General features: G+C 48.3%; 1 protein-coding gene and 1 long non-coding RNA gene across 39 annotated transcripts in view; one reads left to right on the top strand and one right to left on the bottom strand.

The window, feature by feature from the left end:
- Positions 1 to 22373, top strand: part of LOC117090701 (voltage-dependent L-type calcium channel subunit alpha-1C) — a 744659-nt gene that overhangs the window by 584094 nt on the left and 138192 nt on the right. For all 38 annotated transcript variants that reach the window (XM_033223225.1, XM_033223240.1, XM_033223224.1 and 35 more), the window contains exons 10-11: positions 9235 to 9325; positions 16446 to 16472. In XM_033223225.1, coding sequence (XP_033079116.1) covers positions 9235 to 9325; positions 16446 to 16472 — 118 coding nt within the window. The remainder of the gene's footprint in view (positions 1 to 9234; positions 9326 to 16445; positions 16473 to 22373) is intronic.
- LOC117090710 lies at positions 7895 to 9831 on the bottom strand. Its single transcript, XR_004440107.1, has 3 exons — positions 9810 to 9831; positions 9248 to 9383; positions 7895 to 8028 (listed from the first exon to the last, which is right to left on the bottom strand). It is a non-coding gene; the product is annotated as an uncharacterized LOC117090710 (long non-coding RNA).

The following is a 22373-nucleotide window of genomic DNA, read 5'->3' as shown; positions in this document are numbered from 1 at the left end:
GGCAACCCCGTGTGGATGGAGTTTCTGCAGGAAGTCTCGGGACATGAGAGGGTACTGACAGTGTCTTAGTCGGCCAGGGCTGCCTAACAGCCTGTCACAGACCCAGGGACTGGAACAGCAGGAACCGATTTTGTCAGTCTAGAGGCTGTAAGTCTGAGATCAAGGTCCTGGCGGGCTTGGTTCCTCCTGAGGGTCGCGAGGGAAAAGGGGTCAGTCCCCAGGCCTCTCTTTGGCTTGCAGGTGGCTGTCTTGTCTCTGCATCTTCACATCGTCTTCCCTCTGTACCTGTCGGTGGCCACTGTTGTTCTGCTTATAAGGATCCAGTCACACTGGATTCAGCCTACCCTCATGACCTCATGTTAATCTAATGACCTCCTCCAAGACTCTGTCTCCAAATATGGCCACGCTCAGAGGTACAGGGGGCTGGGACTTCAGCATCTGAATTTCCGAGGGGATATAACTCAACTCATAGCAGATAAGATGAAGCCAAATTACAGGGCGTTTTAGATACCAGATTGGAGTCAATGAGGTAGGAAATGAGGAATCCTTTTGCTTGTTAACCATAAGTCTGATTAGTACTTTGAGAAAATAAATATAAATTATGCCACTCATATGCAAAAAAATGTAGTAAGATGGGCACCTGGCCAAGTATATGGCAAAGTCGATTCCTCACTTCCATCCTGGAGTGCCTGGAAGCCTGGACACTGGATCCCAGCAGGCTGGTGACCTGGACTCAGCCATTGGCCTTATATGACATCCCACCACCCTGGAGAAGTTTGGGTGGGGCAAGCAGTGCTCCCGATACCCCCAGCCACTGCCTGGGATGTCTGGGCCTGAGGCATCAACCCTCTTCCTCCCGGAGGAGGCGTAAGATTGACAGCGGCTGGTGAGCTCTCTGGCCTTGGATAACGAGCTACCAGCTAAGTTCCGGAATACAGACTGGGCATTTTTCTTAGCAAATCTCATGAGAGGCCAGCCGCTCCTGCTGACAGGCACATCAGGACATTACAAAGCTCCATCCCTGGGACAAAGTCAGAGCTATTCTGGGTGATCAAAGGTTTCAGAACTCGGCAGCTTGTTTCATCTCGCCCCACATCCATCCCTCATTCTCTCATGTCGAGCTTTGCTCTGGTGCCACTCACTCAGTCATGACACATAAAAAGCTCTGAGACGGGGGCGCCAGGAACAGGCCGGATACTCTCTAGGAGGATGGTCCTCCCTGTCCTGCCGGTCTCGGGACGGGAAGGAAGGGAGTCAGGATGTGGCAGGGAGGAAGGAAAGGAGACTACAGCAGCGGGCACCAAAGAAGATTTTGCTCACTGTTTCCTTCGTGGATTTCTTGCTGTCACCTTAGTGCCTTTTTTTCTTTTTTATCAAAACTAAAGTGGTTCTGACTCTCAATCCTTTGCCAAAACCCCTTCTGGAGCCATTTTTTATTCATGTGGATGACTTTGGTCATCTTTGGACACATCATGCTGGCCCCATGGTGGCTAAATGAGATCCAATTTCTTTTTAAGGAGAACATGAGTGTTCGCACACTGGCACAGCCTGCAGCAGATTGACTACTTGGAGACTTGCTTTCAGCAATATGGGGAACTGTCAGGAGAGTCGTTCGTTTTATAGAGAGCTCACTTCCTATGGGGAAAAGTGAGGCCTGTGTGCTCTGAGCCTGCCCATTCTCTGTTGACCACAGCTGTGGAAAGGCTGGCCCGCTGATCGCTGCAGCCATACTTTCAAAGCACCATCTGGTGTTTAATGGAGGATTCCCAAATTTCAGCGAGTAAACCCTCAGAGGGTTTGCAAACCCAAACACCAAGGAAGGGCAGTCTACACAATGGCTTAGCTCTAGTCCTCCCCCACTAGCACAGCTGGCATGCTTCCAGTTTCAAGAGATTATCCCAGGGAGAAAATGACTTTTTATAATCTCCCCAGTAGTCACACAACTGTTCCCAAAGCAGGTCGGGGAGACATTGGTTGCCGAAGACAATAACTGTGCACCTCTCTAGAGACATAGAAATAGTCCTACTAAGCACTGTTCAAGCAAGAGTGGCCACCAAGAGTATATGTTTGGGGGGTCGGGGGGAGAAGACACTAATTAAAGGATGTAATCAGTTATTGGCAAGTTGGCCATACAGCTTGCTGTAGCCGTTGATAATATTACTAAAAATGCAATGATGTTAGCCATCTTGAGCTACCAGCCAAGTTCCAGAATACAGACTGGGCATTTTATTAGCAAGTCTCCTGAGAGGCCAGCCACTCCTGCTGGCAGATGTATCTTACACTTTCAAAGAAATCTCATTTTCTTGTGAAGTCTTCTCAACAGAAGCAAGGGACTGGATAGCCCAGAGAAACACATTTGGTCCACAGCACGTGGTAAGAGGGAAGTTAGAAAACTGGAAAACAAGCTTCCTGTCTAGCTTTCTTCCCCAGCATTCTCCCTCCCAGATCCATTCGATAAAGCATATTGTGCCTTATAAAGGATGTGCTAGTATGACATTGCCTGCAGATGAGCAGACAATCAAGCTTCACTTCTAAGGACATTGGAGTAGGTTGCCTTTAGAGAAAAGGTGCCCCTTAGTTTCCAACCAACTCATCATTTGAATGGCCAAGGGAGGGGTCAGGCTTTCCATCTCATCCATTGAATAAGTATCCAGCATTCATGATTCTAAACTTTCAACAATTTGGACATTCAGCTTCCTAGAAGTTTTCCTTGAGGAATCAGCTTTGATACCACTAGGTAATCCCTTGATAATAGGAACACAAACACCATTTCACCATTTTATTCCTGCAGGTGCTTATGGGATAAACTATCACAAATTAATAGGCAGTAATGTGTTCATATATTGCTTCTTCCAGGTGAGATATTTTTATTTCAGAAAGGAACTTTAGATATATGCCATGCCCCAAAAGAAAGATCTGAGACTTCCATGAACCATCCAGGGAGATGATTTAGTTGCTCTTCAGATCATTTTCCGTGCAGCTGACTGCCAACTTGGCCCCCATGAAAGACCAGCCCTGGTCAAATTCGTGTTTATAAAGTGATCATACAGTCACTTCTGAAACTGGACAAGATAGGACACTTAGGATGTCAGAGCCAAAAGCTGAATAATGCTTCTGCATGGAAGGTGTCAATGTTCTGGACTTTCCACCACTAAGCAGGGCTCTCATCCCCTCAGACAGCCACCACACAGATAGAAACTTGGAGACTGGCAGCCTACGTCTACTCCCTACATCTCCAGATAAAAGACCATTCATTATGAGAGTCCCATGTTAGTGACTGTTTGAGACATACCGTTCCCTAGAAGGGAAACTTGAACCAAGTGGCTCATTTCAGCTCCTAACTCTCAGTGCTTTTTGCATGTGGGATTTCTGAGAAGTGAAAAAAAAAAAAAAAAAAAAAAAACCTTGCCAGGTATGAAGTCTCTGTTCATTCCACACTTTGTACCTTAAAGATGAGTGTGTGAGACACAGCCCTTCGGGTTAAAAAGAGGTATGGCCCTTTTCTATCACTAGCCAGTCTCCAAAATTCTCCTTACCAGGCAACATCCAAGGAAGTCCATTGAGTATAATCTGCGTTCTAGGAGAAGGGGATGAAATATAGAAAAACCTAAGACTTGGGTTGCGTCTTCTCTCATGCCTTTCCTCGAGGTGATGGGGCCACCCATGAGTTCAGCAGGGCACGTGCTTCCTTCTGTGAGTGGTGACCGACTTCCCGCCTGCATTTGCTGCCACTCATTAATATTAGGTTGGTGCAAAAGAAATTGTGATTTCAGACCATGAATTTTAAATCATTATAACTAGGCTCAAACACATCTTTATTAATCAAAATAGGAACCATTACAATCAACACATTTTTGCCAACAAGAGATAAGATTTTTATTCCTATTACGTAAAAATCCATGCTTCTGGATTCAGCAAACTCTTGGAAAGCATTTTCTGCATCCTGCTGGTTGTGAAAAGCATTTTCCCTGCAGAAAGTCGAGATGCTCGAAGAAGTGGTAGTTGGATGGCAAGAGGTCAGGTGAATATGGCAGATGAGGCAAAACTCTGTAGCCCAGTTGGTTCAACTTTTAAAGCATTGATTGTGCGACACGCGGTCCTGCATTGTTGTGGAAAAGAATTGGGCCCTTTCTGTTGGCCAATGCCAGCTGCAGGCATTGCAGTTTTTGATGCATCTCATTGATTTGCTGAGAATGCTTCTTAGATGTAATGGTTTCGCTGGGATTCAGAAAGCTGTAGTGAATCACACTAACAGCAGACCACTAAGCAGTGATCATGACTTTTTTTTGGTGGAAGTTTGGCTTTGGGAAGTGCTTTGGAGCTTCTTCTCCATCCAGCCACTGAGCTGGTCATTGCTGGTTGTCATATAAAATCGACTTTTCCTCACACATCACAATTTGATCAAGAAATAGTTCGTTGTTGTTGAGTAGAATAAGAGAAGATGACACTTCAAAACAATGTGGTTTTTTTGGGGTGTTTTTTTTTTGGTTTTTTTTGCTCAGTTCATGAGGCACCTACTTATCGAGCTTTTTCACCTTTCAATAAGCTTCAAATGCCAAACAACCATAGAATGGTTGACATTGAGTTATTCAGCAACTTCTCGTGTAGTTGTAAGAGGATCAGCTTCGATGATGGCTCTCCATTGGTTGTCGTCAACTTCCCATGGCCTGCCATTATGCTCCTCATCTTCTTCATTACACTCCTTGTCTTCTTTGCAAAACTTTTTGAACCACCACTACGGTGGACGTTCATTAGCAGTTCCTGGGCCAAATGAGCTGTTGATGTTGCAAGTTGTCTCCACTGCTTTATGACCCAAATCACTCGAATTTGCTCTTTGTCTAACATCATTTCCATAGTCTAAAATAAACATAAAATAAACAGCAAGTAATACATCATTAACAAAAAAAAAAGAGAAATGCCCATTAAAATGAAGTATAACATAACCAAATTTATTTAAGAACGTATTTCAATACCAAATGGCAAATTCCAACAATGCAAAAACCACAATTCCTTTTGCACCCTGCATAGTGACCTCGCAGAGGCACAGCTCATGCCAGTTCTTTCAAATGAAATGGGAAAACTTTATCTGAGCAATTAGCTAAAGCACTTGACATCCAGAACTCCAAGTCCCTACAGAACTTCCCCTTCCCCATGCAGTGATTAGTGTCTTCATGCTCTCCAGTGCAGTGGCTAATGTCTTCACACTCTTCCATGTAGTAGCTGGAGTCTTCACACTCTCCTATGCAGTGGCTGGTGTCTTCACACTCTTCCATGTAGTAGCTGGTGTCTTCACACTCTTCCATGCAGTGGCTGGTATCTTCACACTCTTCCGTGCGGTAGCTGGGGTCTTCACACTCTTCCATGCAGTGGCTAGTGTCTTCACACTCTCCCTTGCAGTGACTGGTGTCTTCACACTCTCCCATGCAGTGGCTGGTGTCTTCACACTCTTCCGTGTAGTAGCTGGTGTCTTCACACTCTCCCATGCAGTGGCTGGTGTCTTCACACTCTTCCGTGTAGTAGCTGGTGTCTTCACACTCTCCCATGCAGTGGCTGGTGTCTTCACACTCTCCCGTGCAGTCACTGGTGTCTTCACACTCTTCCATGCAGTGGCTAGTGTCTTCACACTCTTCTGGAGCACTCTCCTCTTTAGCTGTAGCCCAGACCCAGCAGAGCTCACAGAATTCTTCTCCCTTATTTACAACCTTCCTCAAATGACCACCCATTGACAGGCAGTTTAACAACTTACTGGCCCATTTAAACTAATTAAAAGCAGATACATATATGTTTTGGGTATGAGCCCTAGGCCTTTGATGGGTCTTTGCTGAATAGAATTGAATTATTGGCCGGGCGCGGTGGCTCACGCCTGTAATCCCAGCACTTTGGGAGGCCGAGGTGGGCAGATCACGAGGTCAGGAGATCGAGATCATCCTGACTAACACAGTGAAACCCCATCTCTACTAAAAATATGAAAAATGAGCCAGGCGAGGTGGCAGGCACCTATAGTCCCAGCTACGTGGGAGGCTGAGGCAGGAGAAGGGTGTGAACCCAGGAGGCAGAGCTTGGAGTGAGCTGAGATTGCGCCACTGCACTCCAGCCTGGGCGACAGAGCAAGACCCTGTCTCAAAAAATAAATAAATACATAAAAAGAATTGAATGATTGAACTGAACAAAGGAGCAAGTAGGTCAGTGGGTTGTTCTTCCACCTGCGAGTGACTCCATCCAGGTGCAAATAGCAAGGAAACCCTTGAATCCACTACAGGTGAAAGTTTTGCAGTGTGGTCCCATGTGAGGGAGGAGACAAGTCACCTGGCTATTGGGTAGGGATGAAGAGGATACCAGGGCTACTGCTAGACTTTAGCAGTGACCCCACTTGAGCCTGCAAAGGGCAACAGCCCCCTAAGGAAGCAGCAGGGATGAGCGGCAGCCCCCTCCTAAGAAGCCCTCTCAAAGTCTTTCATTAGATTTGCCAGATAGCCTCTCTCTCCTGGAGTAATTCCTTCTCTCCAGGGTCATCATTTGTTTTGTGATGTTAATTCATGTGAGTTGGGGGTTTGGTTCTATTTTGTTGTTTTCCTATATGTTTTGATGTATTGCTTTGAATTTTTTTTGTTTGTTTGTTTGTTTTCTGTGATAAAAATGGATGTTCTATGTGAAAGCTGAGTTCCTTGTTTCTTTCTTTTGCCCGTGGCTGACTGCATGTGCTCTGTTGATGTCTTGTTCCTGGTTCTTGACACTGACCATCTTGTCTGTGAAAGGAGGCACTCCGGCGGGCATGCTTGATCAGAAGAAAGGGAAGTTTGCTTGGTTTAGGCACTCCACAGAAACCCATGGTAATGTCCCCTGTGCTGTGTGTGTGTGAATGTGTATGGGTGCATACCAGACAGAACGGGAGGGTGTTTCTCTTGTTGGCTTGTGCCGCAGTAGTTGTGTGTGTGTGCATATGTGTGTGCATATGTATGTTGTGTGTGTGTGTGTGAAGGGATGGCAACCTGTCCCCCTCAAAGGCACTGCCTTGTCATTGCTTCGTATGTATAAAGTCAGTGGGTGTGACAGCTGGCAGGCCTGTTCCTCCAGGAGCTCTTCCTTTGGGCAGTGCTGGCCTAGAGTAAGGACATTGTGAATGCACGGTTGGAACTAGTACAGGCAGTGCCTCAATTTAGAAGGTGCTGTCCTTATTTCTAGTGCCCAGGCCTGCCCCTCCAAGTTCATTTGTCTTTCCAAGCCTAGCATCGCCACCTCAACAGCACTGTACTCACACATAAGGCTCTGGGAACCAAGTGTCACAAAGTCACAGAACTTTTTCTACATGGCCTGGCCCTTCAAACAAGGATGTCCAGAGGGTGGAGAGCTAAAAAATTTTTTAAAAAAGGAAAAGAAAAAAAAAACTTAAGGCCGAGATGGCTGGAGATAGACGGATTGGAAGACTGAGAGTGCTTCCATTTTATGGCTTCCTTAGTGTGTGGTTTGAGCAGGGCCCTGGCAAGCTCTGAAGGTCTGTTTTCCCAGCTCCCAGGCCTGAAACCATCCCTAAGGGCTGTTCTCACCAGCCCCTGCAGACTTCAGACTAAAGTGAGTGTAATGCTATGGAATTCAGTGCCCCTATTTGGCTACTCACTGTCCTGCCCTAGTAGGCTTTAAGAAGCTTGTCTTTGCCTAGGGTGTAGAGTACAGAGGCGGTTGAGACTGGGGCACTCAAGATGAACATGGTGCAGGGGGTGTGACACTTGTGCCCTGGTCCCGGGCCTCCTCGAACACACCACGTGACTGCGGGCATCACATCCCTTCTCTGGCTTCACTTTCCTCTCCTGCAGAGTGAGGAGGACGAGTTAGAGCCAGATAGTTTCTAAAGCCTCACCTAGCTCTAGAGTTATATAAAATGACATCTGGATTTTTTTTAAATTCAATTTTATTAAAAAGGTCAGAGAGGTCTCATACACAACAGTCAAACATACGGTAAGTCATGGACTTTGTTTGTATCTTCCATGTGCTTGAAATGATTCTCTTCTCACCATCCTGGCTTGTCTTAATCTGAAGGAAAGGAAACCGGGAAAAATCCACATCCATCAACATTATCCGTACGACCAGTAGAAGTGTTTCTTGGGCGCTGGCAGCCTCACGGGGACTTGTCACCGGAGGCCACTCCCTCACTAACAGCAGATTCTGTGTCTGCTGAGGGCTGGTGACTTTCTCAGCAGATAAGGGGTTCTATTCTGCAGGAACAGCAGAACCAGGACCAAGCATATGATGGCCACTCTAAAGAATAAGGGTTACAGAACTAAGGAACGCATTGTGTCATAGTAAGAGAGTGATGGAAGGTGAAGAAAAATGATTTGAGTTAAACTTTTATTTAGAAGAAAAAAATAATAATAATAAAAATGACTTCTTTCAGGCCACCAAAGTGGGTTCTAAGCTAGAAAACTCCCATTGTTCTGGAAATTCAGCCCACAGCTGCCTTGGGAGGAGGGTGGACAAGTTGAATTAAACGGCTTATATCCAAGTCAACCTGTTGACATGGGAATGTCAGGGTGGCTGAAAGGGGAAATAGTATCCCTGCAGGCTGTCTTCTGACCACAATTAAACATAATCGTGTGGACTGCACACTTCCACTCCTCACTCCTGATGTCTCCAGGGCTAGTTTGAGTCTTAGTGCATGGCTCTGGGAACGGCCATTCCCCTCAAGCCCTCTGTCTCAGTTGTGCTCCTGGGAGTAACCGACTGCTGGAAAAGGGAGGCCTCCGTCCACCCAGCAGCTCTTCAAGGCAACAAGCACGCCCTTTCTACAAACAGGCTGGTCCCTGTTCTTGGAGATGGAGCCCCTTAGAGATGGTGGGTGGGATAAAGTAAGGAAAATGATATATTTTCACGAAAGCTCCTCTTTCTATGGCAAGTGGTAATTGCAAATGGAAAAGCCTCTTCCAGTCCACAGAGTGGAGAGGAGAGATTCAATGGTCAGTTTTTTCAGGATGTATCCTATAAGGTAAAATGCTCTTATTACCAGATGTCCTCCCATACTTCCATTAGTTTACAGTGTTCTTGGCAGCAAAACCTGCCCTGGACAAGCAGCAGGCATGTCAGTCAAGGGGATCCTTGCAGATTAGCCAGCCAGTGCACTCAGGCTCTCTTTCTGCCAACCCGCACTGGGTCTTGCGGTGAGCGTGTTGCAAACTAATGCTCTTCTGTTCCCTTCTCTCCCCACCCTCAATGCCTTGCTCTGCTTCCCTTTGACTCTTGCAGTGAGCATGCCTACCAGTGAGACCGAGTCCGTCAACACCGAAAACGTGGCTGGAGGTGACATCGAGGGAGAAAACTGCGGGGCCAGGCTGGCGTGAGTAGGCACGGCGAGCCCAGACGCTGGGGCTTTTTCTGGAGCACGGGTGGAAAAGCTGCATGTGGAAATTACAGTGGGCTGGCTCATCACTAGGAAGGGCAGAGATTAGAGCTGGTGGCAAGAAACAAACCTCAGGTGGGAACCAAGATGGGAAGCAGAGGGCCCTGGGGTGAGGATGGCCCTGGCTGGGGGTGAGTCTTAAAATCAAGGCTCGTCTTCAATTCAGCACTTCAGGGGTGCTGACTCTTGGGTTTTGAGCTACTTTTCTTCACATCTGAGAAATATATAGGGGGTGTGTGTAGGGGGCGGCCCTAAAGTCTGTTTCTTTCACTCCAGTCCCTTTCACCCCTCTTCAAAGAGATGGTGAGGTTAGGGTCCTGAGTCCTGCTGGCCACCCCTTCCATTCTGATAAATGTGACCTGGGAGGGAAGCAGACAGGTGAGAAGATGCGCTGGGAGATGACCGGCATGTGGGTCCTTACCTGAAGCTCTGTCATCCTGCCAGTAAGGGAAGCAGAAGTGCAGTGGAACCTGCTGTTCTGTTGCCTTGGGGTGTCACGACTGTAAACTCACCTTGGCTGCTGGAAGAACTGCAAACAGAGGCTCTGAGTCAGACCAGTCCCAGATACAATGCATTTCTGAATTGCTCCATCTGGGAGGCAGCATCTTCCCTCCCTCCTCGTCTATGGAATGATGGAGAGCCTGGGCGAGCACAGCCCTTCCACAACGCTGAGCTGTGAAAGAGTCTAAACCAGCAATGCCGGCCTTGAGCGTGGCCTCGGAGCCCGTGCGGGGGAAGGAGAATGAGGATGAGGCCAGAGCAGCCCTCATAGCCACTATTTCCAGGGAGCATGGGGCTTCAGTATCACTCACTCTGACAGTGGCACCAGGGAGTCTGCACTGCAGATTTCTCAGCATTGTCGGGAAGCAATTATTGTCAAAATGTTGTTAAAATACGATGCTAATTACATTTTTAAGCAGCGGTGCAAACCTCTTCTTTTGGAGTCATACAAAACAAGCACTTGAGTTCCTGGAAGTAGGTCCCAAACAGCAACTCAAGGAAAGGCCTGTAGGAAGGCTTCAAAGTCCATCAGTTCTAGGCCTTTCTGTCGTCTTGCCACCAAGACGAGGCTTAGAGAGATGATCAAAGGCCCTGCAACTCTGGCTGTTGAGCAGGTCTAAGTCACATACCTGGAGGCACCAGGGAGCTGGCACCAGGAAGTCACTGGACCGTACATTTCAGGAGAGCCTGAGGCTCTGTTAGGAAGGATACTCCCCCGCGGACGGAGGCTGGCAGTCTCCATGGATCTGTCGTTTGCTCAGAGCACGTGCTCTGCAGCCTGGAGAGCGCTGCAGAAATGGTCCCTGTTATCCCCATGTTTAGCCACATTCGTACTCTGTACATACAGAATGCTGAGTCACATGCCAGAATTATAACATGCCCCTAATAAAATGTGGTCTTTCCCCATCTCCCTACCTCCCACCCCAACCCAGACAATGATGGGCCAAGACTCTGCCAGCATTCCTGGCGGGAGAAGCAGCATGGGAACTGAGACTGAGTGTGATGGTCTGAGGGGACAGTGAGTGACCAGGATCTTTAAAGCTAAGGGTTAAAAGTCTTATGTAATAAGATGAGGTCATGACGAGGACTGCTATGTAGTAAGAAGGCCTGGATGGGGATGGTTCCTGTTGGGGGAAGGGAGGAAAGAACTACAGCATGGTATTTCATGGCAGCAGGGGCAGGCAGGTGGAGGTAATGAAGAGGAAGGCGCCATCACAGTTAGGGAAGAGGATAATGAGGCGGAAGTGAAATCTGAAGCAGGAGCCCAGTTGGAGTGACCTGCAAGTATCATGGAGACCACGAGATACGGAGGTCCGAGGCTCAGCTCTGAACACATGTTTGAGGTTGCCGGGATGAAAACGACCAATGAGGTGATAGGACGGGGTTGTTCAGAGCGAAGTAGAAAACAGAAGACCAAGGGCTGAATCTTGGGAAATGGACACACAGAAGAATAAGACCAAGCAAGCAAAACAGACAAAGGAACGTTAGGAGAACAGGCAGCAGCGCCAGCCTGGAAGCGCGGGGGGAGGAATTTCAGGACAGAGCTGTTGATCTGTGCATTCGTTCCACAGTCTGCCCAGCTTGGTGCTAGGCTAGGTGGTGGTGACACACAACACGGGAGGAAATTGACGCCATCATACTGGAGCTCACTGTCTAGTGTGGGACAGACGCTATGCAAATAAATAGGCAACTCTAAATTGGGGTGAGTGTTAAGAAGGAAAAGTATGTGTAATGTCGGGCTAATAACACAGGTTTCTGATTTGGACTGGCAGGTTAGGAAAGGCTTCTTTGCAGAATTAAAATTTCAGCTGAGAACAGAAGGATGGACATGAGTTATTGAGGGCTTGGCAGACCCTTAACCATTTGGGTCTGCATCAGAAGAGTGTGAGAAGTCACTGAAGGGCGTTCCGAACAGAGCTGAGTGGGAGGTTGATTTGGTTAGTTCCGAGCTCCTGAAGGATCACAGCGATGTCAGGAAAAGAGCAGGGAGGAATGAGAAGCCGCAAGAGCCTGGCACAGGTGCGAGGTAACGTGGCAGCAGCTCAGGCTGCAGAGGGAAAGAAGGGCTGTGCTATGTGTGTGTTCTGGGGTGCTACCCCTAAGGGTTGCAGGGCTCTGGTCTTGGGAGTCGGTCTCAGTGAGGGAGAAGGGTTGGAAATGGGCCAGAACAGGGTGCTCACTCAGGCAGTGAGGCCATGGACAGGGAGGAAGATGGGAGCATGTGAAGAGGAGTAGCATGAGTGTGGGAAGTGCTGGCCTTCGTTGTAATAAAAGCTAGGGCAAGCTTCAAGGCAAGGAAGAAGTCACAGAGCAGGAAGAGGCGAAACAAGCTGGAGGGGAAGCAGGTGCTTATAGGAAGGCATTGCTTCTGAAGAGGAGAAGGGTGACAGCAAAGACAGTTTGAGGCACTGAACTTGCTCAGGAAAGAGGAGCTTCTGTGCACCTGGGACTAATTGGAAAATGAAAGGAGTCCCAGAGTCTAGTGCCCATCAACCTCCAGCTAGCCCTGGGATCTTGGCCAAAGCGCTCTGCTCTGGGCTTCAGCCTCATCCTCTGGGAAGAAGAAAGGTCGGACTGACGTCTCAGCAGAGGCTGGGGCAGGGGGTGGAAACCACCTGCAGCGGTGCAAGATTTCATGTGAAGAAAGCATTCTATACCTGGAGAAATTGCAAACTGTAGGTCCACATGGTATCTAAGGGTCCCTTCCAGCTCTCAAGGCCTACAGTTCTGTAAAGAAGATAGAATCAGAAACTGGCTCTGATGAAGGGGTCAGTGATAGGAGTCACTCCGAATGAGCTCAGCCATCTCATCTCCCAAAGCAAGAGTCAGGGGCCACAGGAACTTGAAGGACAGTACAGAGACTGAAACCAGTGAGTCATCGAGAATTGCCCAGAGGTTACTGGGCAGCACTGATGCCACGGTAGAGACTGATATCATAAATGTGCAGTCAGCCATATTTTTGGCAGACTCTGCAGCCTGAGAGCACGAAAAAGAGACAGCGGGGTGACCCAGGGTGGGGCTTAGCCATGCAGGCACAGCAGAAGGCCCAGGCGGTGTGGAGTCTCTATGGTATTGAGGGCAACATTGCCATGACTGTAGTCAAGCCTGGTGTTGAAGGGTGTGAGTGATGGGGAGGATCCAGTGAGGACAAAGGTTGGGTCCTCTGAAAGAGCAGGGGGGATCATAGAAAGGGAGGCTGTGGCCAGAGTCATGGAGCATCTGAGCTCAGGACCCAGGAGTGGAAGCAATCCAATGCCATGGCAAGAGCAGGATGTGACCCTCCCAATCATAAGAGCTGTGCTGGAGAGGAAGCCCCAGAGTTAAGGATGCTGAGTCAGACGCATTGTCAATGTGGATGATGACTGCAGTGCCATCTGACTTACGTTAAAGGCAAATTTGGGACAATTCAGGGAAATACTATTTTACACAGCAGGTAGTAAACATATGGCACTCGTTCCTCTAAGAAGAGGGGAGAGGCTGAAAATATAAATAACTCTCAAGAAGTTCAAATGTTTCTCAGATAATGACAAATGCAAACTGAGTAACTAGGGGGAAAAAAAAGAGTTTGGGGCTTGTTTCTAATTCTGAACCTGAAAAGCACAAAGGAAAATCATGGTCCCTCCGAAGGTTTGTCTTAGAGTCCTAGGTGGAGAAAGTATCTGGGGTCACATGAACTTCAGTTCCCACCCACTGGAACTGTGCTGATGGTCTCGTGTTCCTTACCAGCCTTCTCTCCCTCCTCGCTCTTCAAGAATCCGCCCAGCCTGAGGTAGGAATTGTGCCTCATTGGAACAACGATGGTGGAGAAAGCCAGGAAGCCTTCTGAGTGCACTGTGCATAGGGAAGCCAGAGCCCCCAGCTGTTCTCAGGGTTCTTTGGAGATTGTGATGATTAGTAGCAGGGAGGCACTGGCCACCGTGAACCGGCCTAGGATGTGGACCAGCACCATGGCACCAAGGCACCCGGGCTCCTGGCTTGCGTCCTCTCACTGCAGGAGCACCTTTCCAGCCCAGAACCCTGGGCCACCTCCCAGGAGGCAGAGAGGTCCTAGCATTAACTCCAAGGTGTGCAAAGGGAGCAGGAAGAACCAAGGCGTTCAGATGTCACCGAGTTCTCACCTGAGCTCCCCACGGGCATGGAGTTTTCCTCAATCGCCAGACAAACACCGCTGAGCAGTGTCCTCCCCTTCTCCAGGAGAGGAGCCTGCCCGACATGGAACTTAGCCATTTGGCGGTTGCTTGTCAAAAGTGCCAGCCTTTAAAAGGGGATGAGGTTTTGGTCCCCGCGAACCTAAAATTCTGCTCACAATCCCAGAGAACAGCAACAATAGCAACAAAATCAGTCTTTTTTTTTTTTTTTTTTGAGGTGGAGTCTCGCTCTGTCTCCCAGGCTGGAGTGCAGTGGCTGGATCTGGGCTCACTGCAAGCTCCGCCTCCCGGGTTCACGCCATTCTCCTGCCTCAGCCTCCTGAGTAGCTGGGACTACAGGCGCCTGCAACCGCGCCCGGCTAATTTTTTGTATTTTTAGTAGAGACAGGGTTTCACCATGGTCTCCATCTCCTGACCTTGTGATCCGCCCGCCTCGGCCTCCCAAAGTGCTGGGATTACAGGCGTGAGCCACCGCGCCCAGCCCAAAATCAGTCTTTAAATGTGGTGCCCAGGCTTATCCATCCGGACCTGTCACAAAGCAGACAAGATGGCTCTGTCCACTTCTTGCTCAGAATGTGCCCAGATGCCACAGAAGGACCTGCAGTCCACGACCATGCTTGAAGCAGGACCTCCTTTTCCAGCACCCCCAGCGCCAATCCTGCTTCCCAGGTCATTTCTCAGGGTTAGGTTTCCCCAGAGAGGAGCGTTTCAGAGCCCACTTGCACTTGTGACCCACTTGCACTGCGAGCAAGAGAACGCCTCATGGCAAAGGGCCGGTGGTCGTCATCAAGGGGCACCCCAGGCAGGACTACTGAGGTGTTTCTGAAAGAAGGCCTGGGGCCAGGCTAGGCTTGGAGTCAGAGTGACAAAGCTGAAGGCTGTGGTCACCCACTTGGGCTTATGGGTAACAGCAAGGGGAGACAACCACCCAAAAGCAGCCTGGGAAGATGCTGAAGGTCTGAAGCTCAGCATGGGCCCGCTGGAGAAGAGAGCACCTGGGTTCCCCAGCACCCAGTTAGCAGCTGGGAAACATTTGTTTGCTGGTTAAACTGTGGCTGTAAATAACAGTGTTGCCCTGGGCTCCCAGTCCCCCTCCCACACACTGTTAATGTGTGATTAAGCCCTCCAGCCCTCACAGGCAGACTATGGGGGTGGGATGAGGTTATTAGCTAACGGTTCGGAGCAGTAAAGGCACTTGGCTTTGATTCGCAGTGCCCCAGAGATATAATTATCTCATGCACGATGGCTTTGCCACCTGTCACATCTTCTGGCTTAGTTTTTTTTAATAAGAAATAACGAGAGAGGCTGGCATTTTCTTGCTCTGCGACACAGCTCGCTGTGTGCCGGGCTGGGACGTGGCAGGCCTGCGGCGGTCGCCTCCCAGACTGCCTTCTCATGTTTCCTCCCCATGCCTCTCCTTGTTGCTCCACCACTGTCTCCGTTGCCTTCTTCCTCTCTAACTTGCGTTCTGTCCTTCTACTTGTCCACCTGAACGTTGTCACCACCTGCACTATCCCCAGCGTTCGCGCCCTTCTCCTAGCACCAAAGCCAAGCTGACAGGTACCTTCTAATTGCCTCAACTGCTTACATTCTCTCACTCTGTTTCTCTCTCTTTGGCTCAGCCTTCTCTCCTCCACACTTCTCTTTCACAGTCTCTCCCGCCTGCCCTCTTCTCCCAGCCTCCTGCCTCCCGTGCACTCTTCCCTACGTGAACTAGGGAGGCTCAGGACTTCCTTGAAGGTTCCGCCTTTCCGTGGAACCCCCTCCCTGTTCAATGACCCTTCCAGGCAGCCACCCTCACGCCCACCCTGAGCTTCTGCCCAGAAGTCCCCAGGTCTTCAGGACTGCACGTGACTGTCAGCATCCTGGGTTTCTCCTCTGAATCTGGGGCTGGCTCCTTAGGCCCCCTCTGTAGCTCTTGGGTAGGGGCTGTTGTGGCCCTTCCATTTCTGGCTGGCTCATTTTGCTGGTCTTCCCTTCATAACCCCACTCTAGCTGGGCTCTGGCAGACAGCTGGGAGGTCTGTGCCGACCTGTTCTTGCCTGTGATTTTTTTCTGCTACTGGGGTCCTCTTGTCATCAGGAGAGGTCTTTTCTTCCTCTGCAGCTTTTCTCAAGATACAGCTCTTCCTAACCTGACCTCATAGAACTTTCTAGGCAGACCCGGAGGACCTGGTGCTCTCCTTCTACAGCAAGAATTGTCTATACTTAGAAAATGCTAGCTGGGCCAGACCTCAGTCCCCACATTCAAATACATAGCGTTCTTTCTCTCCCAAGATGTTCTAATTCACACCATGCCTCCTTCCAGCGCCTACACGAAGTTACCTGGGGAACATCAGATTTCCCTGGGACAGTTGAACATCTTTTAAATGCACGTGTGTTTGGTAACATTTCCTTTTTCTCTTTCAGCCACCGGATCTCCAAGTCAAAGTTCAGGTGAGTGAGACGCACACTGCTCTTCCTTCTACCACCAGCTCTGTCCTCAGCCACCCTGTTGGGTGGCCCAAGGTAATACCTACGAATTGTCGGTAGGGTAAGGGGTATTCTTCTTAGGGGGTAACTACTTTCTGTATGGCCATTAAGAAAAAGCTTATGGCTCAGATCAGACAAATAATCCAGTGGTTGACATTTGTTGAATGATCTTGGACCGTCCATCTTTTTGGCAGCAGTGTCGCTAGGAAGTTGTCAGACCAGATGTGTTTTCCTCCCTTCTAAGATGAAGTCCAGTTAAAAGAAACATAAAATAAACCCTTGTAACTGTCATGACCTACTTCATGTTTATAGAACATGGCGAGATGTGAACTATGATGATGATGGAAAGCACGTAGGATTATGACACCCATCTGTGTCGCTGCTCTTGACAACAACAGAACCTACAAAAGGACCCAGGGTCCTCAGCCCCCATCTGCCTCCCAGCCTCACTTCCTGCACTTCTGTGAAAATAACCTTTGTTCCTCCTACAGGGAACTTCTTGCAGTTATCCAAATGTTCCCTGTCCTGGTGCACGTTGAGGCCCTTGCATGGAGCCGTTCCTCCACTTAAATCACCATGCCCCCTAGGCCTTCATCTGGAGAACTCAGACTTCTGTTCAGACCCTCAGATGTTACTGCTTCCATGTTACTGCTTTCTCTCCCGTTTCGCTGGGTCTGGAAAATACCTTCTGCAAGCTCCAGGGAGAGTTACTCAGCTCCCCCTTCCCTGGTGCTTTGCTGGTGTCTCTGCCACAGCACTCAGCAGATCACACTCGGATTACTGGCTCACAGTCCCCTGCCCCCAGAGGCTCTGCCTGCATGCCTCACAGGGGTTACTTTCAGAGCACCCAGCTCAGTGCCTGTCCAGTGGTGAATGTCCGTACATGTGTGTTGAATGAAGTAGTGGACAGACGCGTGCAGGGAGAATGTGAATTCACTCCCACAAAGCGTGTATCTACCAAAAAATATTGATTGTTTTTCATCATTGAGCTCATCTTGATTCCCTAGCCCTACCTACTACAAGGCAGGAGCATAAAGACATTTTCATCCAGCTGAGTAAATGTAGCCCAGTGCTGTATTTTAAACAGTCCCTTAAGGTCAAGTGATTCGTCTCTCCGATTGCCTCTGTCCCAGCTCCTCTCTTAGATGGAGCTGGACACATGGGGGAGAGGGACTTTGCGATTCCAGGAAGCAGGGAATGATGAGAGCTGGTCCTAGGAGCCACACGAGCCTTCTGGATGCTTGCTCGTCTCTGCTGCATGGGGCTAGGCTGGACTGCTGTCTGAACTGGTACCCACTGAGGTCCATCTGGTTAGGGCATCCACTGCTGGAGTCCATGCCCTCTGCTTGCCTCTGGCCTTGAAATCTCCACCTCTGCTCTCTGACCCTTGAGTTCTGTTGGCCCACTGACTTCAGCACCTCTGCACCTCAGCTGAGTACACAGACACGTCGAAGTCCCTGACGCTCTCTGAAGGAGCTGGGGGAGGCAGCAGCACTATGGCAGGCTCATTGGTCTACTGGTGTCCCATCACGCCCTCTGTAATAGCCAGGATAAGCTTCAAGCCAAGGGCTGACCTCCGAGGGTCTGCCAAGGTACTCCACCAGCCCCAGTGTCCCTGGGTCTTCCCATGGCCAGCTGGGTGTTTCTAAAGCAACCCCCTGCCAACCTCTTGAGGTGTGGTGCCCAAGGGCTAAAAATTAAGTGAGGATCCTGGTGTCTGACTGTTGCTCCACTTCTGACACATTCTTTCTCTCCCATTTCACTAGGACTGGAAAATACAGGCTTTTTTCCCAGTTCCTTTTTCTCTCAAACCAAGACCTCGTCTACATAAAAATCTAGGGTCCGGCCCATCAGCTCTGGCTCTTATTACAGAGAAAGAGCTCCAGAAATATAAAAAAAAAAAAAAAAAATTCTCTCTCTCAGTAATGCTTGGCTCTTACTGCTTTATCTCCAGCATCTGGAGAAGTGGCTGGTACCTAACAAGGACCTAATAAATATTTGCTGAGTGAGTGAATGAACTAATAAATGAATGATCTTGCCCCAGTAAGACAATAGACTTGACACAGATTCAAACAAAATATCTAATTTGACAGTCAAAGCTGAAAAAGCATGTTGTGCTTTAGCAGTTCCAAAGCCCCCACACAATAAGAGTAAAGGGATTAAAAATACACTTGAAAATATTTCCAAAATATCATTCTCACTTCATGCAAGTGGTTAAATCATAAATTAATAAATGAATGAATGAATGAATGAATATGATCCAGAGGATGGAAGGGAAAATTGCAGACTTGTGTCTCAAGTTAGAGATTGCCTGGAACACTCCGGCAACATTATTTTCATCCAGTGATCTATGGTGCGAGCTGTGCTTTTGAACAAGAGGGAAAGAGCTTTGGTGCCTGTAAACCTCTGGAGTCTCCCTTGGCCCTGAGGCTTTACTACATGCTGGCCATTCGGCCCTGATCATCTGCCTCTGGGAAGGCCTTCTTCTTCTGCAGCCACCCCTCAACACACCATAGCAATGCAGACAGCAGATTTTGTTCTCCTAAAGGCTTGCAGCTAGTAGGTTGGCACTATCATCGAAACTCATTTCCAGATGAGGATCTTGAGGCTTTGAGAGGCCCAGGTCACAAGGCTCTAGTATGGCTGAGTCAGACCTCATACCCAGGGGCTCTGCTGCCAATACCTGTGCCATCCTAGTGACGAGGTTCTGCCCAGGAATAGTAAACCCTGTTCCTGTATAGCTAGTATGTCCACAGAGTGCATAACTCTAGAGCCATGCTATTCAACAGAAATATAATGCAAGCCACATATGTACTTTTAAAAATATTCTAGTAGGCCGGGCGCGGTGGCTCAAGCCTGTAATCCCAGCACTTTGGGAGGCCGAGACGGGCGGATCACGAGGTCAGGAGATCGAGACCATCCTGGCTAACACAGTGAACCCCGTCTCTACTAAAAATACAAAAAACTAGCGGGCGAGGTGGCAGGCGCCTGTAGTCCCAGCTACTCGGAGGCTGAGGCAGGAGAATGGCGTAAACCCGGGAGGCGGAGCTTGCAGTGAGCTGAGATCCGGCCACTGCACTCCAGCCTGGCATCAGAGCCAGACTCTGTCTCAAAAAAAAAAAAAAAAAAAAAAAAAATGTTCTAGTAGCAGGTTAAAAAATAAAAGAAACAGGAAATTTCTTTGATTTAACCAGTGTCTCTAAAACATTACTATTTCAATATGTAATTCATATAAAAAGTATTAATGAGATATTTTGCATTCATGCTTTTGTGCTAAGTCTTTTGAATTCAGTGTGTTTTGCCAGTACTGCACATCTCAGTCTGGACTGACTACGTTTCCCATGCACAGTAGCTGCATGTTGCTAGCGGCTGCCACACAAGGCCACATGGCCCTGGAGGTTTCACACATGAGCAGGTATCACCCAGCAGCTGTCCGATCTGGATTCAGCAGTTCACTGATGGTGTCTGCTTAGGGAATATCAAAGGCTACAAATAGATTGAAAATGCCAGCAACATTTTGAAAGGATTCCTAATCATTTTCTCAAGTTAGGTGAAACAGTGTAACAATTACAGATAATGGAATTTGAGTCTCAAACTGGCCTATTCCATTTGCAAAACAGAATGATCCAAAGTCATGTTTCTTTAAAGGAAGTATGAAGTCCCCATTTCCTCTGGGGACCCTTCTTGCCTAAGGTGTCCTTTTGTGTGCTCTTTAGGGAAAATTTGGCCAATTAATGGATTACAGCCATAGTATATTACAGTCATAGTAGAGTATTCCCTTGGTAATCCAGGTTTTCACTTAGAGGAATTAGTTAAAATAAGAGATTTGTGGCATCTGGAGCTCACTGTTCAGAATAGAATGTAAACAATTAGGAAACAAATGATGCAGGAAGTCTTTTGCAACCTGAAGGGATTAATTAGACAAGTTGGAGCTTCTGGAGCTCAACTTTACGGAGTTCTGAAGTGAACCTCACGGGGTTCTAAAATTCGGAGGACTGGCTTGCCCAGTCTTCAGTGAAATGTGCTTCCAGTGTTCTCTTCACTTCTGCCATACCAGCAGCAACAAGGCACAAATCCAAATTTGCCCCAATCTCTAATAGTCCTTCGTAAAGTTACTTATTTACAAGAGAATTAAACTTAATGATTTTCTGTGCTGTTTGTTGTGGTTCTGGTGAAAAATTTTTTAAAAATTGGAAACTTACTCTAGCCACTAGAAGGAGCGTGCAGGGCCCATCATTTTGATGTTGTCTACGATTTCAGATGCCTGTCCACCATTGCGTATCAAGCAAACTATTTTAGGTATTTTAGGAGCACTGCCCTCTCCTCACCTCCACCCTGAGCCCTGGTTCACAAGAGCTCCGGGAATCTTCAGCCTTGTCTTCCAGAGGGAGGTGGTCCATTTGCGTAGAGTTCATCTCTGCTGCTCAACCATGCCATCAGCCAGGGGTTCTTGTGCAGGATGGACTGTGCTGAGTCCCGTGGGTCTGTAACCAAGTGTAAGACACAGCCCCATTCCTTCGTGGGTCTTGTGAGCTCTGTGGAGAGGCAGGACCATACAAATAAAAGGTAACTGACAATACAAGGAAATAGTAAGTCATTTCCTCTGGGGACCCTTCTTGCCTAAGGTGTCCTTTTGTGTGCTCTCTTGTGGACCCGCCCAGCACTTAGGCCCTCCTGTGACTGCTCACTTAGTGGTCTGTGTCTCTGGGTAGGTTTTACACAGAGGAGGCCTGTGAGCATCGTGCTAGCTGCTGGGTATCTGGTACCCTTCCATGGTCGGTGTTTAGTAACTATTTCTTGAATGTGTAACTAAAATGAGTAATGCAGACAGTAAGCACTGAAGAGTGCCAAGGTTGAGAAGACTAGAAGCATGCATCACAGAGAAGCTGGGACTCAGTGTGAGCCCCACAGGAGGGGCAGGACAGAGAGGATGGAGCAAAGGTGGAGTTTCCGGTAGCTGGGAGGACTTGCCGTGCAGCTGGACAGGCAAGAGGAAGGTCCAGTGTAGGGAGAAGGGCAGGCGGAGCTGGGGCTGCGAGAGCAGAAGTTTCCCCTGGGAATGCAGTGATCCCGAAGTTTAGAGACATAGATGAGACCCATTCGTAACCATCCCTCTCTCCTGTGTCTACATATGGAAGGTTCTATTTTTAGAGAAAATGACTTCCAGTTAGTGTGAAGGGAACATGAATAGCAGGCAAATTTCTCCTCCCTATTTTATCATTTAATTTCTGTATCCTCCATGCATATGTAAACACAAATAAATTTACACATTCTAATAAACCATTACATTTATTATACAGTAGGAAGTGTTGCCAGGAAACCAGTTGTCAAGCAAAGCTATATTTTGAAGAGTGGGAGGTGTATAATTATCTTTAAATACTTTCTCTGGATAGTAATTACCCCACCCCCACCCCAGCCCAAATCCATGTGACTCTCCCAAATGGGTCTGCTCAGGAGCACCCCAGTTTAAAGGGACACCGTCCTGTCGGCTCCGGCCACTCCTCAGCGGTCTCTGCAGAGCAGCTCCAGACCCATGGGACAGGCCTGACCACCCAGCACCCATACCCACTACCCCCAACCATGAGGAAAGAGGGGCATAATCAAGTTCTCATATTAAACCCACTCTAAGACAGCTCTGCATACCGTAAAGAAAGCAACCTTGATTGCCTTGGACTCTGAATAACAATTATCAGTGATTTCTGGAACTTGAGATTGTATCTATTTAAAACATGTTCTTTGCAAACTTCACTGTCAGCTGTTTAAGATCAGATATGAGTTTGTCCTGAAAATTCATTTTTTAGGAGAAAAAACTACTTGCCAAATTTCTGTACAATATTAATAATCACAATCACAGGAAAGAAGCGG

Source organism: Trachypithecus francoisi, unplaced genomic scaffold, assembly GCF_009764315.1.
Source record: "Trachypithecus francoisi isolate TF-2019V2 unplaced genomic scaffold, Tfra_2.0 Lachesis_group11, whole genome shotgun sequence".
Lineage (NCBI taxonomy): Eukaryota > Metazoa > Chordata > Mammalia > Primates > Cercopithecidae > Trachypithecus > Trachypithecus francoisi.
The sequence above is the reverse complement of the archived record's forward strand: the minus strand, read 5'-3'. Positions and strand labels throughout refer to the sequence as shown.